At 43.3% G+C, this 27,831-nt stretch overlaps 1 protein-coding gene across 1 annotated transcript in view; it reads left to right on the forward strand.

Annotated features, from left to right (window-relative positions):
- The window catches only part of LOC124760523 (protein PBDC1), a 71,809-nt gene that overhangs the window by 18,637 nt on the left and 25,341 nt on the right, over positions 1–27,831 (forward strand). The window contains exon 4 of the mRNA XM_047249110.1: positions 19,594–19,734. Within this exon, the coding sequence (XP_047105066.1) occupies positions 19,594–19,734 (141 nt within the window). The remainder of the gene's footprint in view (positions 1–19,593; positions 19,735–27,831) is intronic.

The following is a 27,831-nucleotide window of genomic DNA, read 5'->3' on the forward strand; positions in this document are numbered from 1 at the left end:
GATCTCTGCACTTTGGTTCCTGAGGATTCCCGAAGCACCGCTCACAGAATTTCGGGAAACCTCTCGGAGATGAGATACTGGCAGAAGTAAAGCTGTGAGTACCGGGCATGAGTCGTGCTTCGGTAGCTCAGATGGTAGAGCACTTGCCCGCAAAAGGCAAAGGTCCCGAGTTCGAGTCTCGGTCGGGCACACAGTTTTAATCTGCCAGGAAGTTTCATATCAGTGTTACATCAGTGTGAAGTTCTCCTCAGCAGATAAGCTTGCAGTTTGTCTGCCATGCCCAGCCACTCATTCTATGCCCTCTTTTTGAATGACTTCCTTGTCTGCCACTATGGGGTGCATCCTTCTCTGTTACCTCAAAGAGTTCACTTTCGGTTACTGCTCCAGGAGCTTAACTTCACACTCCCTGCCACGTTCCCAATTGTTATGAACCCTTCACTGCCTTGGCTTCATGCACTGGCCTGTGTGGCTTCATGCACTGGCCTGTGTTCATCTTGGAGTTCATTCACTTCCCACAGAAACTACTCCGGATTCAATCTATCACCGTAAATTTTTTGACCTTCGCAAGCAACTTAGCGACAGAATCTTCATTTGCACTGATGGCCTTAAGAGGGATTGTGGTGTTGGGTGTGCCATCACCATTGGCACCAACCATTTTCGATATTGGCTTCCAGAACACTGCTCAATATTTACAGCAGAGCTCTTCACCCTCTATCAGGCCATTCAGTACATAGGCTTTTTAATTTTATCATGTGCTCTGATTCTCTGTGCCCTTCAGATCCTCTGTGTGCTGTACATGTCTATCCCTTAGTGCAACAGATCCAAGAAAGCTTTTGCTTGCTCACTGTTGAGGGGGCCACTGTGATGTTCATGTGGGTCTTGGGTCACATCAGTCCGATGGGAAACGAGACTGCTGACACTGCTGCCAGGGCTGCAGTCCTCCTACAATGGTCTGCTAGCTCTTCCTTCCTTCAGATAATCTCCATGTTTCCATCTGTCGGCAGGTGGCGTCACTTTGGCATCACCTCTGGTCTTCACTTCAAGGGACAAGCTCTGGGAAATTAAACATCTCCCACTGGTTTGGCCGACCGCCTCTCTGTCCTCTTACCATGAGGAGATCATTTTAGCTATGTTGCGTATTGGGCACTGGCTTGTTAGCTATCACTATGTGTTAAGTGGTGATCCCCCAGCACTTTGCGCTCATTATCATTTCCTGACAGAATGCCCCCCCCCCCCCCCCCCCCCCCGCCCTTTTTTTTAACTACTTACGTACTAGTGAATGCCATTTGAGTTGAAGGCTGTTTTAGTGAATGATGTGCGGGCTGTCGATTGAATTTTACTTTACCATCATAGCAATATGGTGAAGGACATTCAGTGTTTGGTTTGGGACCTCTGCTGTCTCTAAGGCGTACTTTGTAGTCTTTCTCCAAGAGGAAGTCCTTGCTTTTAGCTCTTTCCTTCTGTCAATTGGCCTTAACATATAGTCGCTTTTAATCTCTTTTTCTTATTAGTGTTCTAAGGTTATGACATTGGTGCTTATGTTATCAGTTGTTTTTATGCCCCATGGGGAAAAAAACCCACCTATAAAAATCGTATAGGAAGGTTGTGTAAATGTAAGTGAAGGAGAGCTGTAGGCACTGATTATACAGTAGTAAGAGATTTCAGAACCAGATTTTAAACTGCAAGAAATTTCCAGTGGCAGATATGGATTCTGACCGTAATTTGTTGATTATGAACTGCAGATTAAAACTGAATAAATTGCAAAATGGTAGGAAATTAAGGAGATGGGACCTTGATAAGTTGAAAGAACCAGACATTGTTGAGAGTTTCAAAGTGAGCGTTAGGCAATGATTGACTGAAACAGGAAAAGAAATAAAAAATAAAATGAATGGGTAGCTTTGAGAGATGAAATAGTGAAGGCAGCTCAAAAAGGTTGTAAAACGAAGCCTAGTATAAATCCTCAGAACACAGGAATATATAAAATTGCAGCAAATGAAGCAGGCAAAAGTAAATGCAGAGCTAAAAAATGATGATGACAGGAAGTGCAAAATGGCTAAGCAGAATATGCATAAAGGACAAAAGTAATGCTATAGAAGCATGTATAATTGGGGGAAAGATTAATACCACCCATAGGAAAATCAGAGAGACCTTTTGAGAAAAGAGAAGCAACTGTATGAATATCAAGAACTAGGATGGAAAACCAGTACTAAGCAAAGAAGGGAAAGTTGGAAGGGGTATATCAGGAGCTGTACAAGGGGAATGAATGTGAAGGCTGTATTATAGAAACGGAAGAGAAAGGAAATGAGATGAGATATATGTGATACTGTGAGGTATTTTGATAGCACAGAAAGGCCCAAGTGGAAACAAGGCCCCTGGGGTAGATGACATTCCCTCAGAACTACTGACACCCTTGAGAGAGCTAGCCATGACAAAACTGTTCTGCCTGGTGTGCAAGATGTGTGTGACAAATACCTGCTGGAAGAATGTAATAATTCCAATTCCAAAGGATGCAGGTGCTGTCAGGTGTGAATATTATTGAATTAGCAATCATGACTGCAAAATGCTGATGTGAATTATTTTCAGAAAATTGGAAAATTTGGTTAAAGCTGACCTCCGGGAAGATTTGTTTGGGTTCCAGAGAAATGTGGGAACACGGGAGGACTCTACAACATATCTTAGAAGTCAGGTGAAGGAAAGGCAAACCTATGTTCATAGTATTGATAGACTCAGACAAAGCTTTTGCAATGTTGACTGGAATACACTCTTTGGAATTCTGAGGGTAGCTGGCACAAAATACAAGGAGCAAAAGGTTATACATAACTTGTACGGGGTTCCAGTAGTTATAAATATTGGTTGGTGTGAAAGCAGTGGCTCAGAAGGGATGTGAGACAGGGTTTAGTCTATCCCAGTTAATCAATTTGTACATTGAGCAAGTAGTAAATGAAGCAAAGTAAAATTTGGACAACTTAGGTTTGCAGATTACATTGTACTTATGTCAGACACAGGGTTATAAATACAAAATCAAACATGGGTAATGCGGGAGTAGGTTTAATAATGCATAAAAAAAAATAGGAGGGCGGGTAAGCTACTACAAACAGCATAGTGAATGCATAATTGTGGCCAAGATAGACACGAAGCCCATGCCTATTAAAGTAGTAAAAGTTTATATGCCAACTAGCTCTGCAGATGACGAAGAAATTGATGAAATGTATGATGAGATAAAAGAAATTATTCAGATAGTGAAGGATACGCAAATTTAATGGTCATGGGTGACTGGAATTCAATAGTAGGAAAAGAAAGAGAAGGAAACGTAGTAGGTGAATATGGATTTGGGACAAGAAATGAAAGAGGAAGCCGCCTGGTAGAATTTTGCATAGCTCATAACTTAATCGTAGCTAACACTTGGTTCAAGAATCATAAAAGAAGGTTGTATACATGGAAGAAGCCTGGAGATACTAGAAGGTATCAGATAGATTATATAATGGTAAGACAAAGATTTAGGAACCAGGTTTTAAATTGTAAGACATTTCCAGGGGCAGATGTGGACTCTGACCACCATCTGTTGGTTATGAACTGTAGATTAAACCCCTCAGGGGGCTCAGCATTACGTTGCTGGGTACGGGCTTGGCGACCCCGGGGGGCCTGAGCTGGGGACTGGGAAGCGCCACAAGTCCTCAATACCGTAAGCTCTGACCGTGCTTCAACAACCACCGTAAGGCGCGACAGTGGAACGATGTATGGTACAGAGCACGGGGATCTTGGCTTAACTGCCTGGGTCGCGAAACAACACCTCAATCTCAAGGTGTGCTGCGTGCCGAGGAGACACATGGCTGTTGAGGTAGAACAGTTGCCAGCGGGCGACCTCTGGGGAACCTGCCGCCCCCCGGTTGTATTAGGCTTACCCAAGCAAGCGAGGCTCTGTCAGGGTGGAATGTAGTCGAATTAAGTCGTGTGATGCTGAGGGAAATAGATTAGGAAATGAGACACTTAAATTAGTAAAGGAGTTTTGCTATTTGGGGAGCAAAATAACTGATGATGGTCGAAATAGAGAGGATATAAAATGTAGACTGGCAATGGCAAGGAAAGCGTTTCTGAAGAAGAGAAATTTGTTAACATCTAGTATAGATTAAGTGTCAGGAAGTAGTTTCTGAAAGTATTTGTATGGAGTGTAGCCATGTATGGAAGTGAAATATGGATGATAAATAGTTTGGACAAGAAGAGAATAGAAGCTTTCAAAATGTGGTGCTACAGAAGAATGCTGAAGATTGGATGGGTAGATCACTTAACTAATGAGGAGGTATTGAATAGAATTGGAGAGAAGCGGAGTTTGTGGCACAACTTGACTAGAAGAAGGGATCGGTTGGTAGGACATGTTTTGAGGCATCAAGTGCTCACCAGTTTAGTATTGTAGGGCTGCGTTGAGGGTAAAAATCGTAGAGGGAGACCAAGAGATGAATACACTAAGCAGATTCAGAAGGATGTAGACTGCAGTATGTACTGGGAGATGAAGCAACTTGCACAGGATAGAGTAGCATGGAGAGCTGCATCAAACCAGTCTCAGGACTGAAGACCACAACAACAACAACAACATGTCAGACACAGTTATTTTATCGAAATTATATTGATTGAGTGAGTCGCCCCCTGCGGGTTCGGGGGTTAGAATAGGCCCGCGGTATTCTTGCCTGTCGTAAGAGGCGACTAAAAGGAGTCTCACATGTTTTGGCCTTCTGTGATGGTCCCCTCTCGGGTTTGACCTCCATCTTTCTAAATTATTCCGAAGAGCGAACCAATTGGGGAAGGGCGCCTTACATGGTGCACTGTATCCGTCGTGCAATTAGACCTGTAGTCGGCTTTCTTGTCGTTGCAATGGTGTCCCGCTCGTTTTCGATCTCTTGGGCGAGGATACGTCCCTGGGTGCGATTACCACGCTGCACTCTGCAGTGTTTCTTTTAACTGCGACGACGACCTTGGACATTTTTGCACCTAAGATCCAGCACGGTAGCCAGTCCGTTGTGGTGGGGCCGCCATGTACCCTGTTGGTTGTAGCCCCCTGACAACACAGGGATCGCTCTACTGATGCCTGCGCCATTAACTCCCCACGTATGCCAAGGAGTAGATGCCTATCCTCCTGGGGTATCGAGACTCTCGGCAACGGCCATCCTGCCAGGTGGCCTTTGCTGTGGCTGGGTGGCGCCCGTGGGGAGGGCCCTTGGTCGGAGTAGGTGGCATCAGGGCGGATGACCCGCAATGAAGCGTGGTACATCATCTCTCGCTGGTGGCCAGCCGCCAGCAGTCTCTAAGCGTTCTCGGGCTCAATTTAATGCTCAGAAGTATGATCCGAAAACGTTCCTTTCCCTGGCCATGCCGTGGGAAGCGCGTAAGTCTCAGGATGGAGGTAACAGTTGTTCGCCCCGATTCTTAGTTTGCACGAGAGCTGATGGGGAGTCTTTTCTCTCCACAAAGCCTCAGTTCTTCGTCGAGCATTTAGAGGACAAGTTTGGGGAGGTGGAGGGCTTGTCTAAAATGCGCTCTGGGTCAGTACTGATACAAACGGCATCCTCCACCCAGTCACGCAGGTTCCTTGCTTGTGACAAGTTGGGGGATGTTAACGTTACTATTACACCACATAAGAGTTTAAATATGGTCCAAGGTGTTATTTTCCATAGGGACCTCCTTTTGCAGTCTGATGACGAGCTGCGCGCCAACTTAGAACGTAGAGGTATTCATTTCGTCCGGCGCGTTCATCGGGGTCCGAGGGACAATCAGGTTGCTACCGGTGCCTTCATCTTGGCCTTCGAGGGTGATACGTTACTGGAAAAGGTCAAGGTGATGGTCTACCGATGCGGTGCTTCAAGTGCTGGAAATTCGGCCATATGTCTTCCCGCTGCACTTCCAGCCTCACATGTCGAGATTGCGGGCGCCCATCTCATCCCGATACTCCATGTGCCCCGCCTCCCATCTGCGTCAACTGCGGGGAGCACCATTCACCTTGCTCGCCAGACTGCAGAATATTCCAGAAAGAGTGCAGAATCATGGAATATAAGACCCTGGACCGACTGACTTATACTGAGTCCAAAAGGAAATACGACCGATTACATCCAGTGAGAATGACATCTTCCTACGCCGCTGCTACAACACCTGTGCTCGCCCCATCAGTTTCGCGACTTCCGGCCGGATCGACGAGTGGTACAACTCCTCCTGCCCCCTTGCCAGTGGGGGGCTCTACCCACCGGGTTGCTCCAGTGCCACCTACCTCAGGAGCAACACCATTCCCCCCATCGAGGACGTCGGTCCCCGCTTCTAAGCCGGAGAAGTGTCCAACTTTTTCGGCTTCTCATGCTCGCAAGGGGTCCCTTGGGTCCCTCCCTTCCCAGGTTTCCACCAGCGGGAAGGCTGACGACCGACAGTGGCGTAAGTGCCCACAATCAGCTGGTCGAAGGGCTTCACGATCCTCCTCAGTCCCGGAGACTGAATTGGTGAAGCCCTCCCAGCCAGTTAAACCCAAGGAGCAGCGTGAGAAACCAAAGAAGAAGAGCTCTAAGCCCAAGGAACTCGCGGTGGCAGCCACCCCTCCGCAACCTTCCAGCTCTGCGTCTGAGGACGAGGTGGAGATTCTGGCGTCCACTGAGGACCTCGATCTCGCCGGTCCCTCAGACGCCATGAATAGCACTAGCGCAGGTGCTTAATCAGAGGCAGCAGGTGACCCAGTGGCGTAATCTGCCTTCCCAGTTCCATCACGCCTTTCTCAGCCGTGGACAAAACCATCCTCCAGTGGAACTGTAGCAGTTTCTTCCACCATCTAGCTGAGCTCCGCCAACTTATCAGCCTTCACCCTTTCCTCTGCATTGCTCTGCAGGAAACTTGGTTTCGAACAACGCGAATCCCCGCCCTCTGTGGCTATCGGGGTTATTATAAGAACCGAGCAGCTTATGAAAGGGTGTCTGGTGGCGTCTGCATCTGTGTCCTTAACTCTCTTCGCAGCGAGTTTGTCCCTCTACAAACAGCTTTAGAGGCTGTCGCTGTTAGGGTGTGGACGCCGCAGGCTATTACCGTCTGCAGTCTTTACCTTCCACCGGTGGGTGATGTCGCGCAGCATGTCCTGGCTGTGCTGATAGCCCAATTGCCGCCACCTTTCTTGTTACTGGGCGACTTTAACGCTCATAACCCTCTGTGGGGTGGGTCAGTGGCAACAGGTCGAGGCGCCACCGTTGAGCATTTATTGTCGCAGCTCGATCTCTCGATTTTGAATGATGGTGCCTTCACACACTTCAGTGTGGCACATGGCACATACTCCGCCATTGACCTTTCAATCTGTAGCCCTAGCCTCTTACCGTCTGTCCAATGGGGTGTGCATGACGACCTGTGTGGTAGTGACCATTTTCCAATCTTTCTGTCACTGCCACGGCGCCACTCTTCTGGGCGTCCCAGCAGATGGGCTGTGAATAAGGCTGACTGGGACTTGTTTTCCTCCACTGCCGCTATTGAGCCTCTCTCGTGATGACATTGATGCGGTGGTTCAATCGGTCACCACCGGCATCATTACTGCCGCCGAATCTGCCATTCCCCGTTCTTCTGGGTCCCCTCGGCGGAGGGCTGTGCCTTGGTGGTCGCCTGAGATCGCTGAAGCGATTAAAGATCTCTGGCGGGCGCTCCAGCGTCACAAGCGACATCCCTCCATCGACCACCTTATTGCCTTCAAACGGCTGCGTGCGCGGGCCCGCCTCCTTATCCGCCAAGGCAAGAAGGAGTGCTGGGAGCGGTATGTGTCCACCATTGGCCTCCATGTCGCTCCATCGCAGGTCTGGGCGAAGATTCGACGCGTCTACGGCTATAGGACCCCTGCCAGCGTCCCTGCGCTCTCACTGAATGGAGCAGTTTGTACAGACTCCGACGTCATTGCAAGCCGCTTGGCAGAGCATTTTGCTATGAGTTCCGCTTCTGCGAATTACCCCCTGGCCTTCCGCTCCATTAAGGAGCGGATGGAACGTCGGAGCCTTTCGTTTCGCACCCACCATCCAGAATCGTACAATGTTCCATTCAGTGAGTGGGAATTCCGCAGTGCCCTTGCCGCTTGTCCTGATACCGCTCCTGGACCAGATAGCATCCACTGCCAGATGCTGAAACACCTTTCAGTGGACTGCCAGTGACGGCTCCTCGACCTTTACAACCGTATTTGGGTCGAGGGTGAGTTTCCGTCGCAATGGCGGGCAAGTATCGTTATCCCCATTCTGAAACCAGGCAAGAACCCTTTGGAGGTGGACAGCTTGCACCCCATTAGCCTCACCAACGTTCTTTGCAAGCTTCTCGAACGGATGGTGAGCCGGCGCTTGACTTGGGTACTGGAGTCTCGGGGCCTTCTGGCTCCGTCTCAGGGTGGGTTCCGTAAAGGCCGCTCCGTCGCCGACAATCTGGTGAGCCTGGAGTCGGCCATCTGTACTGCCTTTGCCCGCCGTCAGCACCTGGTCGCTGTCTTTTTTGACATGCGGAAGGTGTACGATACGGCATGGCGTCATCACATCCTTTCTACGCTTCATGGATGGGGTCTTCGGGGCCCTCTGCCGATCTTTATCAGAAATTTTCTGTCATATCGTACCTTCCGTGTGCAAGTCGCAGCCTCATATAGTTCCACCCACATCCAGGAGAACGGTGTGCCACAGGGTTCTGTTTTAAGTGTCTGCCTGTTTTTAATAGCCATTAACGGGCTCGCTGCGGCCGTGGGAAATTCTGTCTCTGCTTCCCTGTATGCTGACGACTTCTGCCTTTATTACAGCTCTCCTGGCATTGCAGTTGTTGAACGTCAGCTACAGGGTGCTATCCGCAAGGCGCAGTCTTGCGTTATGCATTTCTGCCAGCGACGCACTGTCCACCCGGAGCCGCGGCTTTATCTTGCTGGCGAACTTCTTTCAGTGGTGGAATCACACAGGTTTTTGGGGGTGGTTTTCGATGCCCGGTTGACTTGGCTGCCTCATATCCGGCAGCTTAAACAGGTGTGTTGGCGGCATCTAAACGCTCTGAGATGCTTGAGCCACACCCGCTGGGGCGCCGACCGATCTACCCTGTTGCGGCTCTACCAGGCGTTAATCCAGTCCCGCCTGGATTATGGGAGCCTGGCTTTATGGCTCAGCATCCCCCTCTGCGTTGCGGGTGCTGGACCCAATACTACACAGCGGGATCCGACTTGCCACTGGTGCCTTCCGCACCAGCCCTGTGGACAGCATCCTTGTTGAGGCAGTTGTCCCTCCACTGCGGTTACGACGCCAACAATTACTGGCTGCTTATGCTGCCCATATTTTTAGCTTGCCCGGGCATCCAAATTGCCGTGTCCTGTTCCTGCAGTCAGTCGTCCGTCTGCCAGACCGTCGGCCCCGGTCGGGTTGTCCGATCGCCGTACGCGTCAAGGAGCTTCTCTGCGGGCTTGGGTTTTTCCCTGTTCCACCTCCTTTCCGGGCACCTCTGCGTACACCCCCGTGGTGTGTTCCTCGCCCTTGCCTTCAGCTCGACTTGGCACAGGGCTCGAAGGACTCGGTCCCTCCAGAGACCTTCCGCCGCCGCTTTTATTCCATCCTGGCCATGTATCCGGGCTCTGGAATTGTTTACACCGACGGTTCGATGGTTGCTGGTCGTGTCGGGTATGCGCTAACTCTAGGGGACCATTCCGAACAACGGTCCTTGGCGGCTGGCTGCAGCGTTTACACTGCTGAGCTGGTCGCCATATTTCGAGCACTAGAGTATATCCGCTCCTGCTCAGGTGAGTCCTTCGTTATCTGTAGCGATTCCCTGAGCGGTTTACGAGCTCTCGACCAGTGTTTTCCTCGTTCTCGTCTGGTGATGGCTATCCATGAGTCCCTGCATCCTCTTGCGCGTTGCGGCCGCTGTGTGGTCTTTGTGTGGATCCCCGGTCATGTCGGTATCCCGGGCAATGAACATGTTGACCGCCTGGCGAAAGAGGCCACGAGAGAACCGTCTCTGAATGTTGGCCTCCCAGAGGCTGATTTGCGGGCAGTCCTCCGCCGAAATGTTTTGGCGCTTTGGGACGCTGAATGGCGCGATCGGATCACGCCCAATAAACTCCGTGCCATTAAGGAGACGACGACTGTGTGGCGGTCATCCATGTGAGCCAACCGCAGGGACTCAGTCGTCTTTTGTCGGCTCCGCATTGCCCACTCCCAGCTGACACACAGTTACGTACTGCGCCGAGAGGACCCTCCTGTATGTCGCTGCGGGGCGGCTTTGACAGTGGCCCACATTTTGTTGGCCTGCCCCCTTTTAGCTGTGGTCAGGCAGACATTTGCGCTGCCTGATACGCTCCCTGCCATTTTATCTGATGACCCTGTTATGGCTGCCTTAGTTTTACGTTTTATTAGGGCAGGGGGTTTTTATTCTTTAATCTGAGTGTTTCTGTTTTATTTTATTGTTTTGTGTTGATTCTTGCCTCTGGCTTTAAACTGATTTTTTAGTGTGTTTTAAGTGGTTGGCTTTTCCTTTTTTATTTCTATGGTCGGCCAACCACCGTCACACTCTGTGTGATTTTAGTTCGTTTTGTCTGGTCTTTGTCTCAGTTTCTCTTGTTCTGTGTCGTCTGTGCTCTATTCTGTTCATCGTTTTTATTCTCTGTGGGTGTTTTTAGTACTTGGAAAAAGGGACCGATGACCATAGCAGTCTGGTCCCTTTAATCCCACAAACCAACCAACCTGTTGAGTGAGTCAGTTTCCAGGGTATGTATGTGTGATTGGTGTTAATTGAACTATAATTTTTTAGCTCATCTTGTGCAACCAGGCTAAAGAACAAGTTGTGGTGGGCCCTCTGCCTCACCCCTAAGGGTACCACTTTCTAAATAGAAATTCATCAATGAAATAGGAGTTGTCCAGGAGAAATGATTTTGTTATATTTAAAACTTCCTTTGTTGCCTGTCATGCATTTTATAGTATTGGGCAAATGATCAAAAACGTTTGTTGCTCTGTGTTGACCACCTTGCTGAGTCACTTACAACTTTAACAATGGACACTAAACATCAGTTTTTTTCCTCTGGTGCTGTAGTTATGGACATCATTATTCTTCTCAAATTGTGATGGTTTATTTGTGATCATTAGCAATTATATTTATTGTGGTATAATTAAATAGCTTACCTCCTCGGAGAGGTATCTACATGACAGCTGTGGGTCAACACATATTAATAACTGCCCGATTTTGTGCAATCAACATTTTGTTTCTAAGAGATGAGTTACCCCAGAAAATTACTCCGTAAGACGTTGAGTGAAAATATGCGAACTATGTCAGAATATTGATTTATTTTTTCCTAAGACGAGCAATTGTAGGAAGAGCAAAAGTAGGTGAACTTAGTTGTTTTAGAAGCTCAGTAATGTTCTTCAGTTTCAAGTTTTCACTAATATGTACACCCAATACTTTGGAGCATTTTGCCCTATTTACTGACTCTTGTTCATGTTCTACTTCAGTTGTTGGTATGCCTCTTATTTGTACTGAATATAGTGTTTTTTCTCAAAATTAAGGGAGAGTCCATTTTCAGAGAATCACTTAATAATTCTTTGAAAAACATAATTAACACTCTCTTCAGTGGCTTTCTCTTTAAATGGAATTTTTTATAACACCAGTATCATCTCCAGAAACGACCAATTCTCTTTGCTGAATTTTAAGTGCTTGGTCGTTTACACATAGAAGAAATAGGAGTGGACCCAAAATTGAACACTGTGGGATTCAGTTTTTTTTTTTTTTTTTTTTTCTTATCAGTCACTGAAAGGTCAGTTTAGAGGGATGGGTACTGTCTTGAAAGAAGGGTATGAGATGAACATCAGCAAGAGCAAAACTGAGGCAATGGAATGTCGTCGAATTAAATCGGTCGATAATGAGGGAATTAGGTTAGGAAATGAGACACTAAAAGTAGTAGGCGAATTCTGCTATTTGGGCAGCAAAATAACTGATTGCCAAAGTAGAGAGGATATAAAATGTTGTCTGGTAATGGCAAAGAAAGCATTTCTGAAGAAGAGAGATCTGTTAACATTAAGTAGGTTTGAGTGTAACCTTGTATGGAAGTGCAATTTGTATGATAAGCAGTTCAGACAGGAGGAAAACAGAAGCTTATGGAATGTGGTGCTATAGAAGAATGCTGAAGATTAGATGGGAAGATAGTGTAACAAATGAGTAGGTACTGAATAGAACTGGTGAGAAGCTCAGTAATGTTCTTCAGTTTCAAGTGAGTCAGAACTTTTGACTGAAAGATTGGGTCGCTGGGTAGGGCACATTCTGAGACATCGAGGACTCTTCAGTTTAGTATTGAGGGGAAGTAAATATAGTAGAGGGAGACAAAGTTATGAGTACAGTTAACACGTTCGAATGTATGTAGGGTGCAGTAATTTTTTAAATGGTGAAGAGGCTTGCAGAGGATAGAGTAGCATGGAGAGCTGCATCAAACTAATCATGGAACTGAAGATGATAATGCTGACGATGACATTATTACTTGTCACACAATTGTATAACAATCACTTTTACTTGCCATGTAGCTAATAGAAATTTTAAATCTGTGAATCTAGGTGTTCAAATAATTTGTAGAATGAGTGACTAATGAGGTATGTTTTCAATTTTCTTTTGAACTGGTAGGTAGTCCCAATTTCTGGCTTTGTGTTAGACACGAGTTTGTTGAATATTTTATTACCAGTGTGTGTAACTCCATTCTGAATCCCGACAAGGTTCCAAAGTCTACATGAAAATTAAATATGTGCCATGCATCATGACTTGTGTATGCATTGGCTGCCGGCCACGATACAGTTAACAATAGGACAACAGGGGGCTGGCTGCCAATATGGGCAAAATTAAGTTTTTCCCCCTGAAGCTGGCAGTGGTTAAAATAGGGTGCCAGCATTGCCTATAAGGGGTTACACTTGTAGACTGCACTACTTAACAACTGCAAGTAAACTGACACTTGCTGTAGTATGTTGGCAGTGGTAGTATTTTTAACAAGCATTTCGCAAGTGCTGATTAGGTAATCATGAAGGTGTGAAGTGTCAACTAAGAAATTGTTTTAATTGCACTAGAATGCTGTGTTTTGAAATAATATGATGGAGGTAGATTTCTGTTGCAAAGATTTACTGTTTATTACCACAGTATAGCACTGAGGTGGTGTGAAATTTCCTATAGACAACATTGATCATTTTGCAGGACACTATCAAAATGTCAGACACTTAAAACTGTAATCGACATGCTCATTTTGTGGAACCTGCTCACTGTTGATAACTTGCTATTTGCTGAACCTTTTCACTTTGTCCATAAAGCTGTAAAATAATATGACCAGACACCTGTTTGGATTAGTCAGTTAAATTTTGCAGCCAAACTGTAACAAGAATCAGTGTTCTATACAACAAATGCCCTGTGTATTAGTAAAGATTACATGTGCCTGTCCACATTTGTACTTCAAATGTAAAACATCAGGGGCTTAATTGTCCTCTGCTGCCTGAATTCAGAACACACAGTTTGTAATTGTCCACCCACCTGTGTCTTTTGTAAATATTCCTGTTCAGAAACAGGACTCTGGTTGTAGATTCGTGTTTGTTGGTGTTAAGCTGTATGAAACACTCTAGTGAGTAGTGGGCTAAGATTCTCAACACTATCAAATAAACAGTGCCAATCAAGAATGCTAGCAGCTTTTAATTATCGAATCATAGCAAACAAAGCAATAGAGTGCTAATAAATTATATAGTAAATGTTCAGCTACAATGTCACAGTGTGTAACACTTGAAATTTTTGTCCACAAAATACTTTACATAAATTACAACCACGTATCAAAAGAAGCTTCCTATTCACCCACTCCTTCCTGCATTGCTCACAGAGACTCAGTTCATGAAATACTGCCTCTTACCTAAAGACCACACCGTCTAGATGATCTATCCTGGTGCGCTTACTTGACTCTTGAAACTCAACTACTTTGCTCAGCCTAAAACACCTCATTCAGTGTCCATTGTTGGCATGAGCCAAAGCTACACAAAGACCTCTGCATTACGTAACACTAAATTTGTTAAAGAATATAGATAATGAAATGAATCTAAGTATAGTTGTGACAGTTTGCCATTTAGGTTTACTCAATAATTGCCAGTAAAATCAGAAATATATATGAAAGGATGAATTAATGAATGAAAGTTTGTCTGTATCTCATTCCATTTCTTGCATCATGCTTCACTTAATGCATTCTTTCTCCATAGTGACTCCCATAGCCAAAAAAGTTACAGCCTCTTTCCACTTTAGCATGACAGCTTCATGGGATTCACCGCAAAACTAGTCACTAGATTCATCAGTGAATCAACAATAAAAGCATTGCTGAAAATGAGACTTCCATACCGTTGGCAGGGATTCATCAGTACTATTGATTGTAGTAAAAGTGTTATACTTCGGACATCTGAATTGGTGTCATTCTGGTTCCCAGGTGGGCCATTAGTGAATGAATGCCACTTCAAAGGGTTTTAATCAGTCTGTAATTTCATAATGTAGAAAAAGTATTTGCATGTTACTTGATACTTGCTGTACATCCTACACACACACACACACACACACACACACACACACACACACCATACTACTACACATTCAGAAATTCCTCTGTGGAGTAGGAGTTGTCAAGAGATACGATTTCAGTTCATTTTGGAGGTTTACATTACATGGTAGGTGGCCAAAGATTTTATAGCTGAGTACCTTCTTCTGTGCGTTACTAAGGCTGATTGATGGATGGTGTAAATCATTTCCCCAACTAATATTTTTTTAATTAATTTTACCATTTTTGTCTTTAAACTGTGATTGACTGTTGACAACAAACTTCATAAGGGAGGAAATGTACTGTCAGGTTGTTTTCATTGAGCACAACAGGTTAAAGAGACGTATATGAGAAATATATAAGAATTGTAAAAGAATGGACACGGAAAATTACAGATCTATATCCCCAACTTTTGTTTGCTACAGAGTCCTCAAACATATTCTCAGTTTGAATATAGTAAATTTTCTCGAGACCAAGAAGCTTATGTCCACAAATCAGCAATGTTCTAGAAAGCCTCGCTCACGTGAAACTCAGCTTGCCCTTTTCTCACGTGATATACTGCAAACTATGGAAGAATGACAGCAAGCAGATTCCATATTTCTAGATTTCCGGACAGCATGTGACACAGTGCTCCATTGCAAGGTGTTAATGAAGGTATGAACATGTGGAATAGGTCCACAGATATATTACTGGCTTGAAGACTAATTAACTTCTAGAATCCAATATGTTCTCCTCGATGGCGAGTGTCAATCAGAGACCAGGGTATCATCAGGAGTGCCCCAGGGAATGTGATATGACTGCCGCTGTTTTCTGTATACATAAATGATTTGGTGGACGGGGTGGGCAGCAGTTGTTCGCTAATGATGCTGTGGTGCGCAATGTATTGTTGAAGGTGAGTTATTGTGGGAGGATACAAGAAGAACCAGGCAAAATTTTTAGTTGATACAATGAATGACAGCTAACTCTAAATCTATAAAAATGTAAATTAATGCTGATGTGTAGGAAAAACAGAATTAGTAGTGTCCTGCTTGACACAATCACGTCGTTTATAAATATTTGAGCATAACACTGCAAAGTTATGTGAAATGGAACAAGTAAGTGAGGACTTTGGCAGGGAAGGCAAATGGTCGACTGCAGTTTATTGGGTGAATTTCGGAAAGTGTGGCTCATCTCTAAAGGAGGTCGCATATATGTGGCATGTGTGACCTTTTCTTGAGTACTGCTAAAGTGTTTATCTGTACCAGGTCAGATTAAAGGGAAACATCAAAGCAATTCAGAGACAGGCTGTTAAATTTCTTACCAGTAGATTCAAAGAATACGTGAGTGTTGGAGAGGCGATTCAGGAGCTGAGGTAGGAGTCCCTGGAGGGGAGCTGATGTTGTTTTCGAGGAACACTATTGAGAAAATTTAGAAAATCAGCATTTGAAGCTAACTGCCCAACAATTCTACTGGTGCAAACATACATTGCGCATAAGGACCATATAGGTAAGACACAAGAAATTAGGCCTCATAGAGAGGCATATAGACAGTCATTTTTCCTTGCTGTATTTGCAAGTGGAACAGGAAAGGAAATGTCTATTAGTGGTACAGAGTACCCTCTTCTGTGCACCGTACAGTGGCTTGTGGAGTATCTTAGTAGGTGTAGATGTGGATGAGGTACTAGAGCAGACACCACATATTATCCTTACTATGTGCTTCTTTGCAATGAACACCTTATTCCCAATGATGAGTTGGCCCAAAATGTGATGTGATGAAACATTAGTGAATGAAAATGGGATAAGCAAGTCAACCTTTTTAAATTTTCATCTTGAAAATCTGATATTATTGGTAATGCAAAAGTACAGAGCTAAGATATTTAAGATGATCCGGACATTACTCACAGTTGAGGGTATTGACAGCATAAACACCTAAGAATTTAAAGTATTGTTTTTTTGTTGATTTACCCTCCAGTGTTACTTCTAATGGTGTGATCATCCCTTGTGTGTACCCTGGAATTACATGTATTGTGTTTTATCTACATTCATTGATGTCCATTTGCAGAAGACGAGTTATTAATTATCAAGAAATTATTATTTATTTTTTCAAATATTGAAGTTACTCCATTAGGCTTGATTACAATACTTGTCGACAGCTCGCTTAAGTTGTGTGGACTATATGTTGAACGTGTTATCTGATGATGGCCTAAGAAGCTGAAAGCCGGTTCATGATGAACTAATAAATATTATTGTGGAACATTAATATATTGCATTCAGGCTATTAATATGAAGATGTATTGAATGAAGATGCTTACCATAAACTAATGACCCAACGCTGAGAACAATAAACATGACCACTGAGCTTGATGATAAGCGTTCATCGGGGGGGAGAAAGTGCGGTAAAGAATATTCTCCCACAGGCACGAATACCACCTACTGTTCTTGTTCTACAGAAGATCCACGAGAACTGTATGCCCTTATGACTCATTCTATCCACCATTGGTTTACTGACATACTAACTGGCAAAGTACTTGGCAAGACCCCTCTTCACGTATGGGTTACTTCGCACAGTCTTTTTAGAACTGAGCCGAGTTCACAAGCTGAATCTTTGATTTATTGAGGGTGACATGTAAGTTTTGATGTGGTTGTGTGTTCATGAATGTGCCTATCAGACATCAATATGTTTCGAGTTATTTGAACACACTTTCAGATCTTATTTTTTATACAGTGGCCAGTATTATGATCAGATCAATGATGTTACAATGGGAAGGCCATTGTTGGCCACGATCCCAAACCTCTTCCTGGAGAAGTTACAGGATATTGCCTGAGACGTGGCCCCATTAAAGACTAGTTGTTTGTTTCATTATGTTGATAGTGCCTGGAACAACCATTTCATTATGGAAAGAGTAGATGATTACACTTTGGCCTTTCTTGATGTCCTCATCTATCGCAAATGCAATGGATGCTTTGTCCACAGCATATACAGAAAACCAGTGCGCACTTATCTGTACCTACCTGCCATCAGACATTGCCTGAAACAGGAACACAGTGTGATATATACATTGGTACATTTTGCAATAACACCATCAGACCCCAGTAATTTGTTGCATGTTGAGGCACTTCAGAGACAAATGGTACAGTGATCGCCTGATAAATGAAGTGATCTCAAACAAGAGTTGCAGTAAAACCACTGATGAGGAACAGTAAAATAAGTTTGTATTTCTACTGGTGTTCTTTGGCTCCATGTTAGATAAGCAGTGTGCAGAAAGGACACAAAATTAAATCTATCTTCAGACCTTTGTCAGAAGCCTGGCAGTTCTCAGGATGTACAAAATACCCTGAGTTTGTGGGCAGTGCTATGTCAGACAGCGTGCACTGTAGAGGAATGCAGGAAAGAGCAGGAGAGGTTTTATTGCCTACAATACTTCAAAAAAATCTGCTTTAGCTGAGCATGCTGTAGAAAACAGTCATCAGGTGAAATTTGATGACACCTCTGTCATGGCTCTCACTAAAAATTTCAGGAATTAAAGAAGCCATTGAAATAAAAATCATTGAAAACTTTCTTAATAGAAGCAGTGGCCTGCATTCCAGAATCTAGTGATTGCAGGACTGCAGTGGCCACATTGAACACCGTCAACATATGCTGATACCATGGGCCCTCGGGATGTCACGGCTGGCAGGTAAGGGTGTTCGAGCAGTCATTCCACTTGACAATGGCCAAGGGATACTTGGTGTAAAGCTTATGGCATTTTAACCACTTGATGTGGCTGGAAGACTGAGAAAATTTTACTCGGTGCTACTGCCACTTGTCTGTGCATTCTTAAACTAAATTTGTAGATTTCTTTTCTCATTATCTTCCAGGAAGCTTACCTTCAGTCAGTCACCAACTCAAAAGTGCTTCCGAAACTGTCTTAGTGTGGCCAAGTGACCACTTCACGCCACCAGATTGTGAAATTCTTTACCAGGTTGATTTCTTGGCACCTGAAAGTTTACCATGACAAAACTTTGACAAGCAAATGTATACTTTATCAGAAAGTAACCTACAACCAATACAAATTTCTCAAACAGCCAAGTGCAGCACTTACGTGAGACCAAGTCTTAAAAATTTGTGTGAAAAGTTTTGAATTGAAAATGAAATTACATACTTCGGAAAGAAGTAATCATCATTTTAATTTCACAATGACAGGCTAGAGGAATTTGAAGTGTTTTGAAACAGTATTATTTCTTCGTGTTTCTTTATTAAAATATTCACTACTTGTGAATTTATATTGAACTTTGTTTGCTAGTTTCAATTTACACACGTCCTTTTTTAGAAGAAAAATGAGCTTTCTGTCTTCCATCTGTTTGGAAGTGTGCAGTAGGTACAGTGTTTAGCCTTACCATACCTGGGGGTGTGGATGCCTATCAAATCTTTTGCAGCCAGACATTTGTATGCACAAAAAATCTTGAGAAATGTCGCAGCAACAGTATCTTGTTTGGGAAAAGTATCTCCAGTTTCAGTTGTTGCTAATTTATGTTATTGATTAAGGTAATTATTTAAAATCTTCTTGTATGAAAGTGGATTGTAATATGTGGCTATGTTTGTATTTTTAGTACTACACTTAACTGATTCTCTTCTATTGTTTACAATTCCCTCTGTCTTAAATGACCACTAAATGTGTAGAATGTTTGCCTCTTTACTGAAATTAGAATAAAACTTTAAAATCAGTTTAGATTTAGGAAATATTTCATTCAACTTACTCTTCCTCTCAACTCGGGCATCTCCACAATATATTCTTACTAATTATTGTTCTGAGGTGATACAATTAACAGTTCATGTTCCTAGAACAAGGTCATCCTAATGAATTTGCAGATGAAATAATTTTTCTATAAAATAATTCGTGCTTGTATTGTTAAAGACATCTGTAGCTTGCTAGTTGTAGTCACTTACTGTTCAAAGAGCAATGTTACTTTCTCCTGTGGTATTTGTTCTCCTAAATTATGTTAAGAATACGTGATTTAACTTGAACAGGAATGATAAAAGTTGTTACACATACAAGCATTAATGCTACACAATGTTTATCTTCCAACAATTTTACTTTTCAGATTTTATGTTCAGTAGATCCAAAGCTTTTGAGACTGACACCCCATGATGACATGATTTACAAAATTTTCCGTGAAGAGTTTCCAGATATGAAAGTGGATATGCTAGTAGAGGATGAATTAAAAAGTGCACAAGGAAAGGAGGTAAACAGTTTAAAAAAAGTATTGTCTATTTCTTATCATTGTGAATTGTTTACATGTTTTATTTCTCTATGCTGGATGCTGTTTCATGGCATACTTGTTATAGAATTGGGTATCCACCTGGAGTTATGAATGGGGGACTGTTTTACGTCTGGAATACTTTAACTAACACAATGCCGCTATCACATAATGGAAACTCCAGGTTGGAATACCTATAATATTAGGAAAAGGACAGATTGCTACTCACCATGAAGATGACACCTTGAGTTGCAGATAGGCACATGCACATATAGGTAGCTGTTATGTTGAAGGAAGGCAGCAGTTTGGAGTGGGGCAGGGAGGGGAGAGGAATAGCAGGGTCCGTGACAAGTCTTTTGATGCCTGTTATGTGCATATATCATACATAAAATGCGAAAATGCAAGGGGTATCCTATATGCAACTTTTACAGCTTAAAACATTATTTCCCACATTTTACACTTTTTTATTTATTTTTTTGTTAGTTCCTTGTAAAGTGTAAAGGCGGGATTTCACTGTACTTTCAGATGAATTTGGAAAAACTCACAACTATTTTTTGACACCAAAAAATACTTCTATCAGGAAAGCAATTTCTCCACAGGGCAGTTGATGGTCAAGTTAAAATTCCTCTCTACAGGAAGAGAGTACAAGGATCTAGAATTTTGTACTGCAATTAACAAAACAAGCCATTAAAATAAAGTGTGTTATGTTCAGCTTCATGTTGTGGCATGGGGTCATCTACTTTGCTCTTGGCCACTTTTTGATGGTGGACTGCTGTTTGGCAGTCATAAAAAGCTGTGCAGTGATTGTGGCATAGCTGGATGCTGGCCCATGATGGGGTAGGATAGACCTGTGACAGGACTGGAATAGGAAGTGCTGGGTGGGTGGATTGGTTTTGCACATGGGTCTTCCATGGGGATACGATTCTTGTTGCAAGGGGTTGGGATTGGGAGTGGTGTCGGGATGGACTAGGATGTTGTGTAGGTTGCGTGGGTGATGGGAGACTGCTTTAGGAGGGGTGGAAAGTATCTCAGTAGGATGCCCTTCATTTCAGGGCATGAAAATAGGAAATCAAAGCCCTGGACGAAGGACATGGTTCAGTTGTTCCATTCTGGAATGGTAGTGGGTGATGAAGGGGACACTTCTTTGTGGCTGATTCTTGGGGGAGGGGAGGGGGGGGGGATTCACTGTGTGAAGGGAAATGGCATGGGGCAGATCAGTTTGCGGACTAGGTGTGGGAGGATAGTACCTGCCCATGAAGACATTGGTGAGGCCCCCAGTATATTGAGCAAGGGAGTTCTTTTCATTGCAGATACACCATCCCTGACTGGCAAGGCTCTATGGGAGGGATTTTTCGGTGTGAAAGGGATGACAGCTGTCAAAATCCACATCCTATTTTTGGTTGGTGGGTGTAATATGGACAGAGGTGCAGATGGAACCATCAGAGAGGTGGTCAACATCTAGGAAGGTGGCACACTGTGTTGAGGAGCACCATGTCAAGCAAATGGGACAGAAGGTGTTAAGAGATTGTGAAGGAATAAACATGGGGTGTCTTGCCCCCGAGTCCAGATCATGAAGATAGTATCAGTGAACCCGAACCAGACTTTTGGTGTTTTGGGAGGCTAGGAATGTCTCCTGTAGATGGCCAATAAAAAGATTGGCATAAGAGGGAGCCAGTGGATGCCCATGCCTGTGCTGCGGATTTGTGTATATACCTTCCCTTCAAATGAGAAGTAGTTGTGGGTTAGGATAAAGTTAGTAAGGTGTATGAGGCATGAGTAGTGGGTTTGGAGTCTGAAGGAAGTTGGGAAAGGTAATGTTCAATAGAGGTAAGACCATGGGCATGAGGGATGTTTGTGTATAGGGAGGTGACATCAACAGTGTCGAGTACGGATCCAGGAGACAGAGGGGTAGGGATGTTGGAGAGTTGGTGAAGGAAGTGAGTGATGGCTTTGCCGTGGTAGACTTCGTTACGGGCAATTTGTTGGAGATATTGGTCAATGAGAGCTGAAATTCTTTCAGTGGGGGCACACTAACCAGCCACAATGGGATGTCCAGGATTGTTGGGTTTGTGGATTTTTGGGAACATGTAGAAGGTGGATGTGTGGGGTGTCGTAGGGGTAAGGAGGGAAATGGATTCAGGGGCGTGTCCCAGGGAGGGCCTAAGTCTTTAAGCAGGGACTGGAGTTTGTGTTGGACTTTTGGACTGGGATCACTCTGGCAGACTTTATAGGTGGAGGGGTCGATAATTGACAGAAGCCTTCCGCCAGGTAGTCACTGCGATTCGTAACAGTGTTGGAACGATTGTTTTCAGATAGGATGATTATGATCAGGATTTGTTTTGAGGTTATGTATGACTGTTTCTGAAAGGTTGGCGTTCTGAGGAAGGGAAATGAGGAAGGATGGTGAGGCTAAGTAAGAGGTAAAGAATTCCAGGAAGGTGACCAGTGTGTGGATAGGTGGGAGGAGGAGGAGTGGTGGGGGTGGGAGAGGATCATGATTGGATGATTTTGGATGGAGTGACTGGTGGCAAAGGAGTGCTTACATTGCAGGGATCTGGAGAAGAAGAGTAGGTCTTCGATACGTCCAGTGTGGTTAAATTTGAGTATAGGGCTAAAAGTGAGGCCTTTGGATAGGACTGAAACTTCTGTGGAGCTGAGAGTATTGGTGGAAAGATTAACAACAGTGTGACAGGAATGTTTTGGCTCTGGATGTGATGGAGAGTTTGTAGAGAGTTTTGGGGTATGTGGAAAGCTGAAAATATCAGCTAGGCAGGTTTTAGCTGCCTTGAGAGGTGGACAAAGAGGAAAATTGTTGGTACGAATGGGTTGGATAGTGGTGCTCAAAGGTGGCAGTAGGATGTCAGCAGATTGGATAACTCATGGAGATGGTGTCTGGAAAGCTCCTCCAGGTGCTGGAGAGTGAAAGATTCAATTTCAGTGATGTGTTGTATGGAGTAGGGACTGGAGAGCAGTAGTACCATAATACCTTAACAGAGGGAGCAGAGGTGCTTCTTGGATGCCTGTGGCATGGTGATGTGTTTTTGCAGTATCGTGTTTGTGAAGGCCAGGGATTGGTGGAATCTGAAGGTGTAGGTCATTGTGGAAGGATGGATGGGATCCAGAGGAAGGAATCTGTACAGTTAGGCTGTTGGGGGGGGAGATTCCATTGTTTAAGCAGCATTTGAGAAACAGGATGTGGGACTGGATTTTAGCCAGGGAGAGGGATATTTTATTAAACTGGTGCAGAAATATGGAGTAAGGGTCCATTGTGGCTGGAATATTGTAAAGGAAACTGGAATGTCACAGAAATGGGCAAAATAAGTGTTGATGGTTGTTGAGAGGAGTGGGATGAGCAAAAAGATGCATAAAGATGCGCAAAAATACACAAAGATTCACAGAAATATGGCCCCTCCAGATTGCTGCTTGCATCCCACGTGACAACTGCATTCTGGCCTGAGATGTTGGAGTTGGCAGTCGTGTGTCTGTGAGGTGTGTCTGCTTGTTTGTGTGAATGGTGAGTGTATGTCTTTACTGATGAAGGCTGTGACCAAAAGCTTTATGTAAGTGTCTTTTAATTGAGCCTGTCTTCGACTTGATATGTCTTCATGGTAAGTAGTAGTCTGTCTTTTCCTACTGTGTTAAAAATCACGTTATGAAGCTGATCCCGTTACAATGTCAATGCTCGCGAGGGACCAACACCCACAGAGTCTGTTTAAGTAGTGAACTGACAATAACAAAGATGTGGACCTCGTATTGTGAAGAGAACCCTAAAACCACTGTCAAATACGGTTACTACAGGAACATTTTTTGCAAAGGCTTTGGTGCCCCATTTGTTGATACTTGCTTAATATGCTCATCACTGTAAATTCCTACTGAAGTGGAAAAGCGAAGCGCCAAAAAGGAGAGCCTGCAAACCAATCTCAAAGTCTACAGAATGAGAGCTGAGGTGCCCTACACAAAGCTGAAAGAAAATAATGATGCTGAAATAACTCTCAAGTATGACTGTCAGAAGAAAGTAGTACCACCAAAGGTGGTTTACCAAGCAGCGTATTATTTCTGTCAAACATGCCTTACAACTTTACAATCTGTCAGGGCTCCTTGGAGGCCCCCAAGAACACACACACACACACACACACACACACACACACACGTTTTCACACACACACACACACACACACACACGTTTTCACACATTTGATTGGAATATGGCTATGCCAAAGGATCAAACCAACTAGCATTGATGGTTCACCACAGATTACCTCATCTAAATGTTGATGGAGCGAAAAAACTTCAGTTGGTTTCTGGTGGATGTAGGGGTAATAATGAAAACAGGACGATGATCAGCATGCTATGCCACTGGTCTTTTCTTGAAGCTCCTAGCAGTGTAGAAGAAATCGAACTGTGGTTCCCAGTAGTGAGCCACTCATTCATACCACCTGACAGAGTTTTCAGTAACATCGAAAACTTTGCAAGTTGAGCATAATTGGAAACCTATCTTTATACATTCAGCACATTGAGAAATTTGCAACAGTAGTATGCCTAGGACAAAATGAATGTCCTGTTCCAAGATTTGAAAGAATATGCAGAAAACTCAGTGAAAGTTACTGGTAACTTTCCAGATTCAAAAAGCAAACAAAATTGTGGTCATAACAAGTAAAAACAAGATGACTTGTACAGTTTCTGGAGAGTGCTTCTACAGTTTTGAAGCTGGAGAGTGGAGGAGCATTCTGAAGAGGGGATAAAGTTCAGCAAAGGAAACAGCCCAACATCAATCACAACAGGTGTAGAACTTCCATAAGCCAAATTTGGTGGAGACGTCGCAAAGCTTTTGGAGCTCCACTTTGGTGAAGACTGGGTGACCAGTAACAAACTCAGATTCTACACTGGGGTGCTGGATGAGCAGGAAGGCACTCCTAGAGTTGCTCCTGCTGCTGCCAGCCCGCAGAACAAGGAGGTAGCTGGAAGCGATGTTGAGCTGATGGACGGTGTTGTTGAGGGTGATGTCATTGAAAAGCAATTTTTAGCCAGTTTCGTTTTCCAGAACTTTTTGTTGCTGATTTAACCAAGATGCAACTTTCCACCAATTTTTTCATTTTTTTAAAATTTTGTTGATGTTTTACTGAGATGCAATTTGGAACTCATTGTATTTTCTGTAATATATTGTGATGTCGAAATATAGAGGGTGGTGTTCTCTTTTTGACGTTAGATAAGTCAGTTTTTCCCAGTAAAATAATGTCACTTTCGTATTTTTATATGCAAATTTTGTAGAATTTTCAGACTTCTGTTCAAAATAAAATGTATTCTGTTTATATTCATGATGATTAAATTCTGTTCTCCTGTCATTCCTAATATATCACTGAGTAGCTGTTTTTGCAACGGAATGTGTGTTTTGTAATTGGATGCAGAAACCAACTCAATATTTCAATTAAGATTTTAATGTATAAAACATGATCACAGATTTCAGCTGTTAATACTGAGTAATTAATTAGTTTTTTTTACTTACTTTAAAAAAGAAATGAAATCTTTAACTTTAGTAATTTGAATGGGATGGGTTTTTTGTGATTATCTCAGTTTCACTTATCATGCAGTTAGCTGCTTTTGCATCTAGGCTACTCACATACAGTTGTAAACATTTTCAGCATTGCAAAAATGTTTTAAAATTAAAACGTTGTTCATAGTACAGCAAGTGTTCATTTGCATTAAAGCAAGTTTTATTTTTACTTTTTATTAACACTAATTTTAAAGTGTTGCTTTCAGCATCCAGCTCAAGCACAAGAAATTTATTACCTACAGAGTCACTAACTTTCACCTTAAAAAATGATTTACAATCTTGTTATTCAGACCACTATTTTCATGCATAGTTTTGTTCCATTCAAGTCTTTCTTTAATTATTATGTTGACACGATCACACACAAACTTCTCCCCTTCATAGTTCATGTGTATTCCTTGCTGGGTGCATAGATTATGATGCAGTGTACTTACATCCATTATAGCAAAATTTGCATGCTCAGAACAGTTTGTTTTAATATTTGTGATTTCTTTATTGAAGTGCAAGCTATAAATCAAATCATTTCTGAGTCACTACAGCAGTGGCAGTATTTCTTGATTTGTTCTCTTCTAAAAAAAATCTACAGAGCTTCTAAGCAAACATGTGCTTCATTTTTTTGCAACATTGTTTGAGGCCATTATACATGTAATGGTCATCTTCTTGTATTACTTTCATTCGAACTACAAGGTGCAGAAAGGACATGTCTAACGAAAGTGAAAATGTTTGTTGTTGTTGTTGTGGTCTTCAGTCCTGAGACTGGTTTGATGCAGCTCTCCATGCTACTCTATCCTGTGCAAGCTTTTTCATCTCCCAGTACCTACTGCAACCTACATCCTTCTGAATCTGCTTAGTGTATTCATCTCTTGGTCTCCCTCTACGATTTTTACCCTCCACGCTGCCCTCCAGTACTAAATTGGTGATCCCTTGATGCCTCAGAACATGTCCTACCAATCGATCCCTTCTTCTGGTCAAGTTGTGCCACAAACTTCTCTTCTACCCAATCCTATTCAATACTTCCTCATTAGTTATGTGATCTACCCATCTAATCTTCAGCATTCTTCTGTAGCACCACATTTCGAAAGCTTCTATTCTCTTCTTGTCCAAACTATTTATCGTCCATGTTTCACTTCCATACATGGCTACACTCCATACGAATACTTTCAGAAATGACTTCCTGACACTTAAATCAATACTGGATGTTAACAAATTTCTCTTCTTCAGAAACGCTTTCCTTGCCATTGCCAGCCTACATTTTATACCCTCTCTACTTCGACCATCATCAGTTATTTTGCTCCCCAAATAGCAAAACTCCTTTACTACTTTAAGTGCCTCATTTCCTAATCTAATTCCCTCAGCATCACCTGACTTAATTCGACTACATTCCATTATCCTCGTTTTGCTTTTGTTTATGTTCGTCTTATACCCTCCTTTCAAGACACTGCCCATTCCGTTCAACTGCTCTTCCAAGTCCTTTGCTGTCTCTGACAGAATTACAATGTCATCGGCGAACCTCAAAGTTTTTATTTCTTCTCCATGAATTTTAATACCTACTCCGAATTTTTCTTTTGTTTCCTTTACTGCTTGCTTAATATACAGATTGAACAACATCGGGGAGAGGCTACAACCCTGTCTTACTCCCTTCCCAACCACTGCTTCCCTTTCATGTCCCTCGACTCTTATAACTGCCATTTGGTTTCTGTACAAATTGTAAATAGCCTTTCGCTCCCTGTATTTTACCCCTGCAACCTTTAGAATTTGAAAGAGAGTATTCCAGTCAACATTGTCAAAAGCTTTCTCTAAGTCTACAAATGCTAGAAACATAGGTTTGCCTTTCCTTAATCTTTCTTCTAAGATAAGTCGTAAGGTCAGTATTGCCTCACGTGTTCCAGTGTTTCTACGGAATCCAAACTGATCTTCCCCGAGGTTGGCTTCTACCAGTTTTTCCATTCGTCTGTAAAGAATTCGTGTTAGTATTTTGCGGCTGTGACTTATTAAGCTGATAGTTCGGTAATTTTCACATCTGTCAACACCTGCTTTCTTTGGGATTGGAATTATTATATTCTTCTTGAAGTCTGAGGGTATTTCGCCTGTTTCATACATCTTGCTCACCAGATGGTAGAGTTTTGTCAGGACTGGCTCTCCCATGGCCGTCAGTAGTTCCAATGGAATATTGTCTACTTCGGGGGCCTTGTTTCGACTCAGGTCTTTCAGTGCTCTATCAAACTCTTCACGCAGTATCATATCTCCCATTTCATCTTCATCTACATCCTCTTCCATTTCCATAATATTGCCCTCAAGTACATCGCCCTTGTATAGACCCTCTATATACTCCTTCCACCTTTCTGCTTTCCCTTCTTTGCTTAGAACTGGGTTTCCATCTGAGCTCTTGATATTCATACAAGTCGTTCTCTTATCTCCAAAGGTCTCTTTAATTTTCTTGTAGGCAGTATCTATCTTACCCCTAGTGAGATAGGCCTTTACATCCTTACATTTGTCCTCTAGCCATCCCTGCTTAGCCATTTTGCACTTCCTGT

The sequence above is a fragment of the Schistocerca piceifrons genome, chromosome 1, assembly GCF_021461385.2.
Source record: "Schistocerca piceifrons isolate TAMUIC-IGC-003096 chromosome 1, iqSchPice1.1, whole genome shotgun sequence".
In the NCBI taxonomy this organism is placed as follows: domain Eukaryota; kingdom Metazoa; phylum Arthropoda; class Insecta; order Orthoptera; family Acrididae; genus Schistocerca; species Schistocerca piceifrons.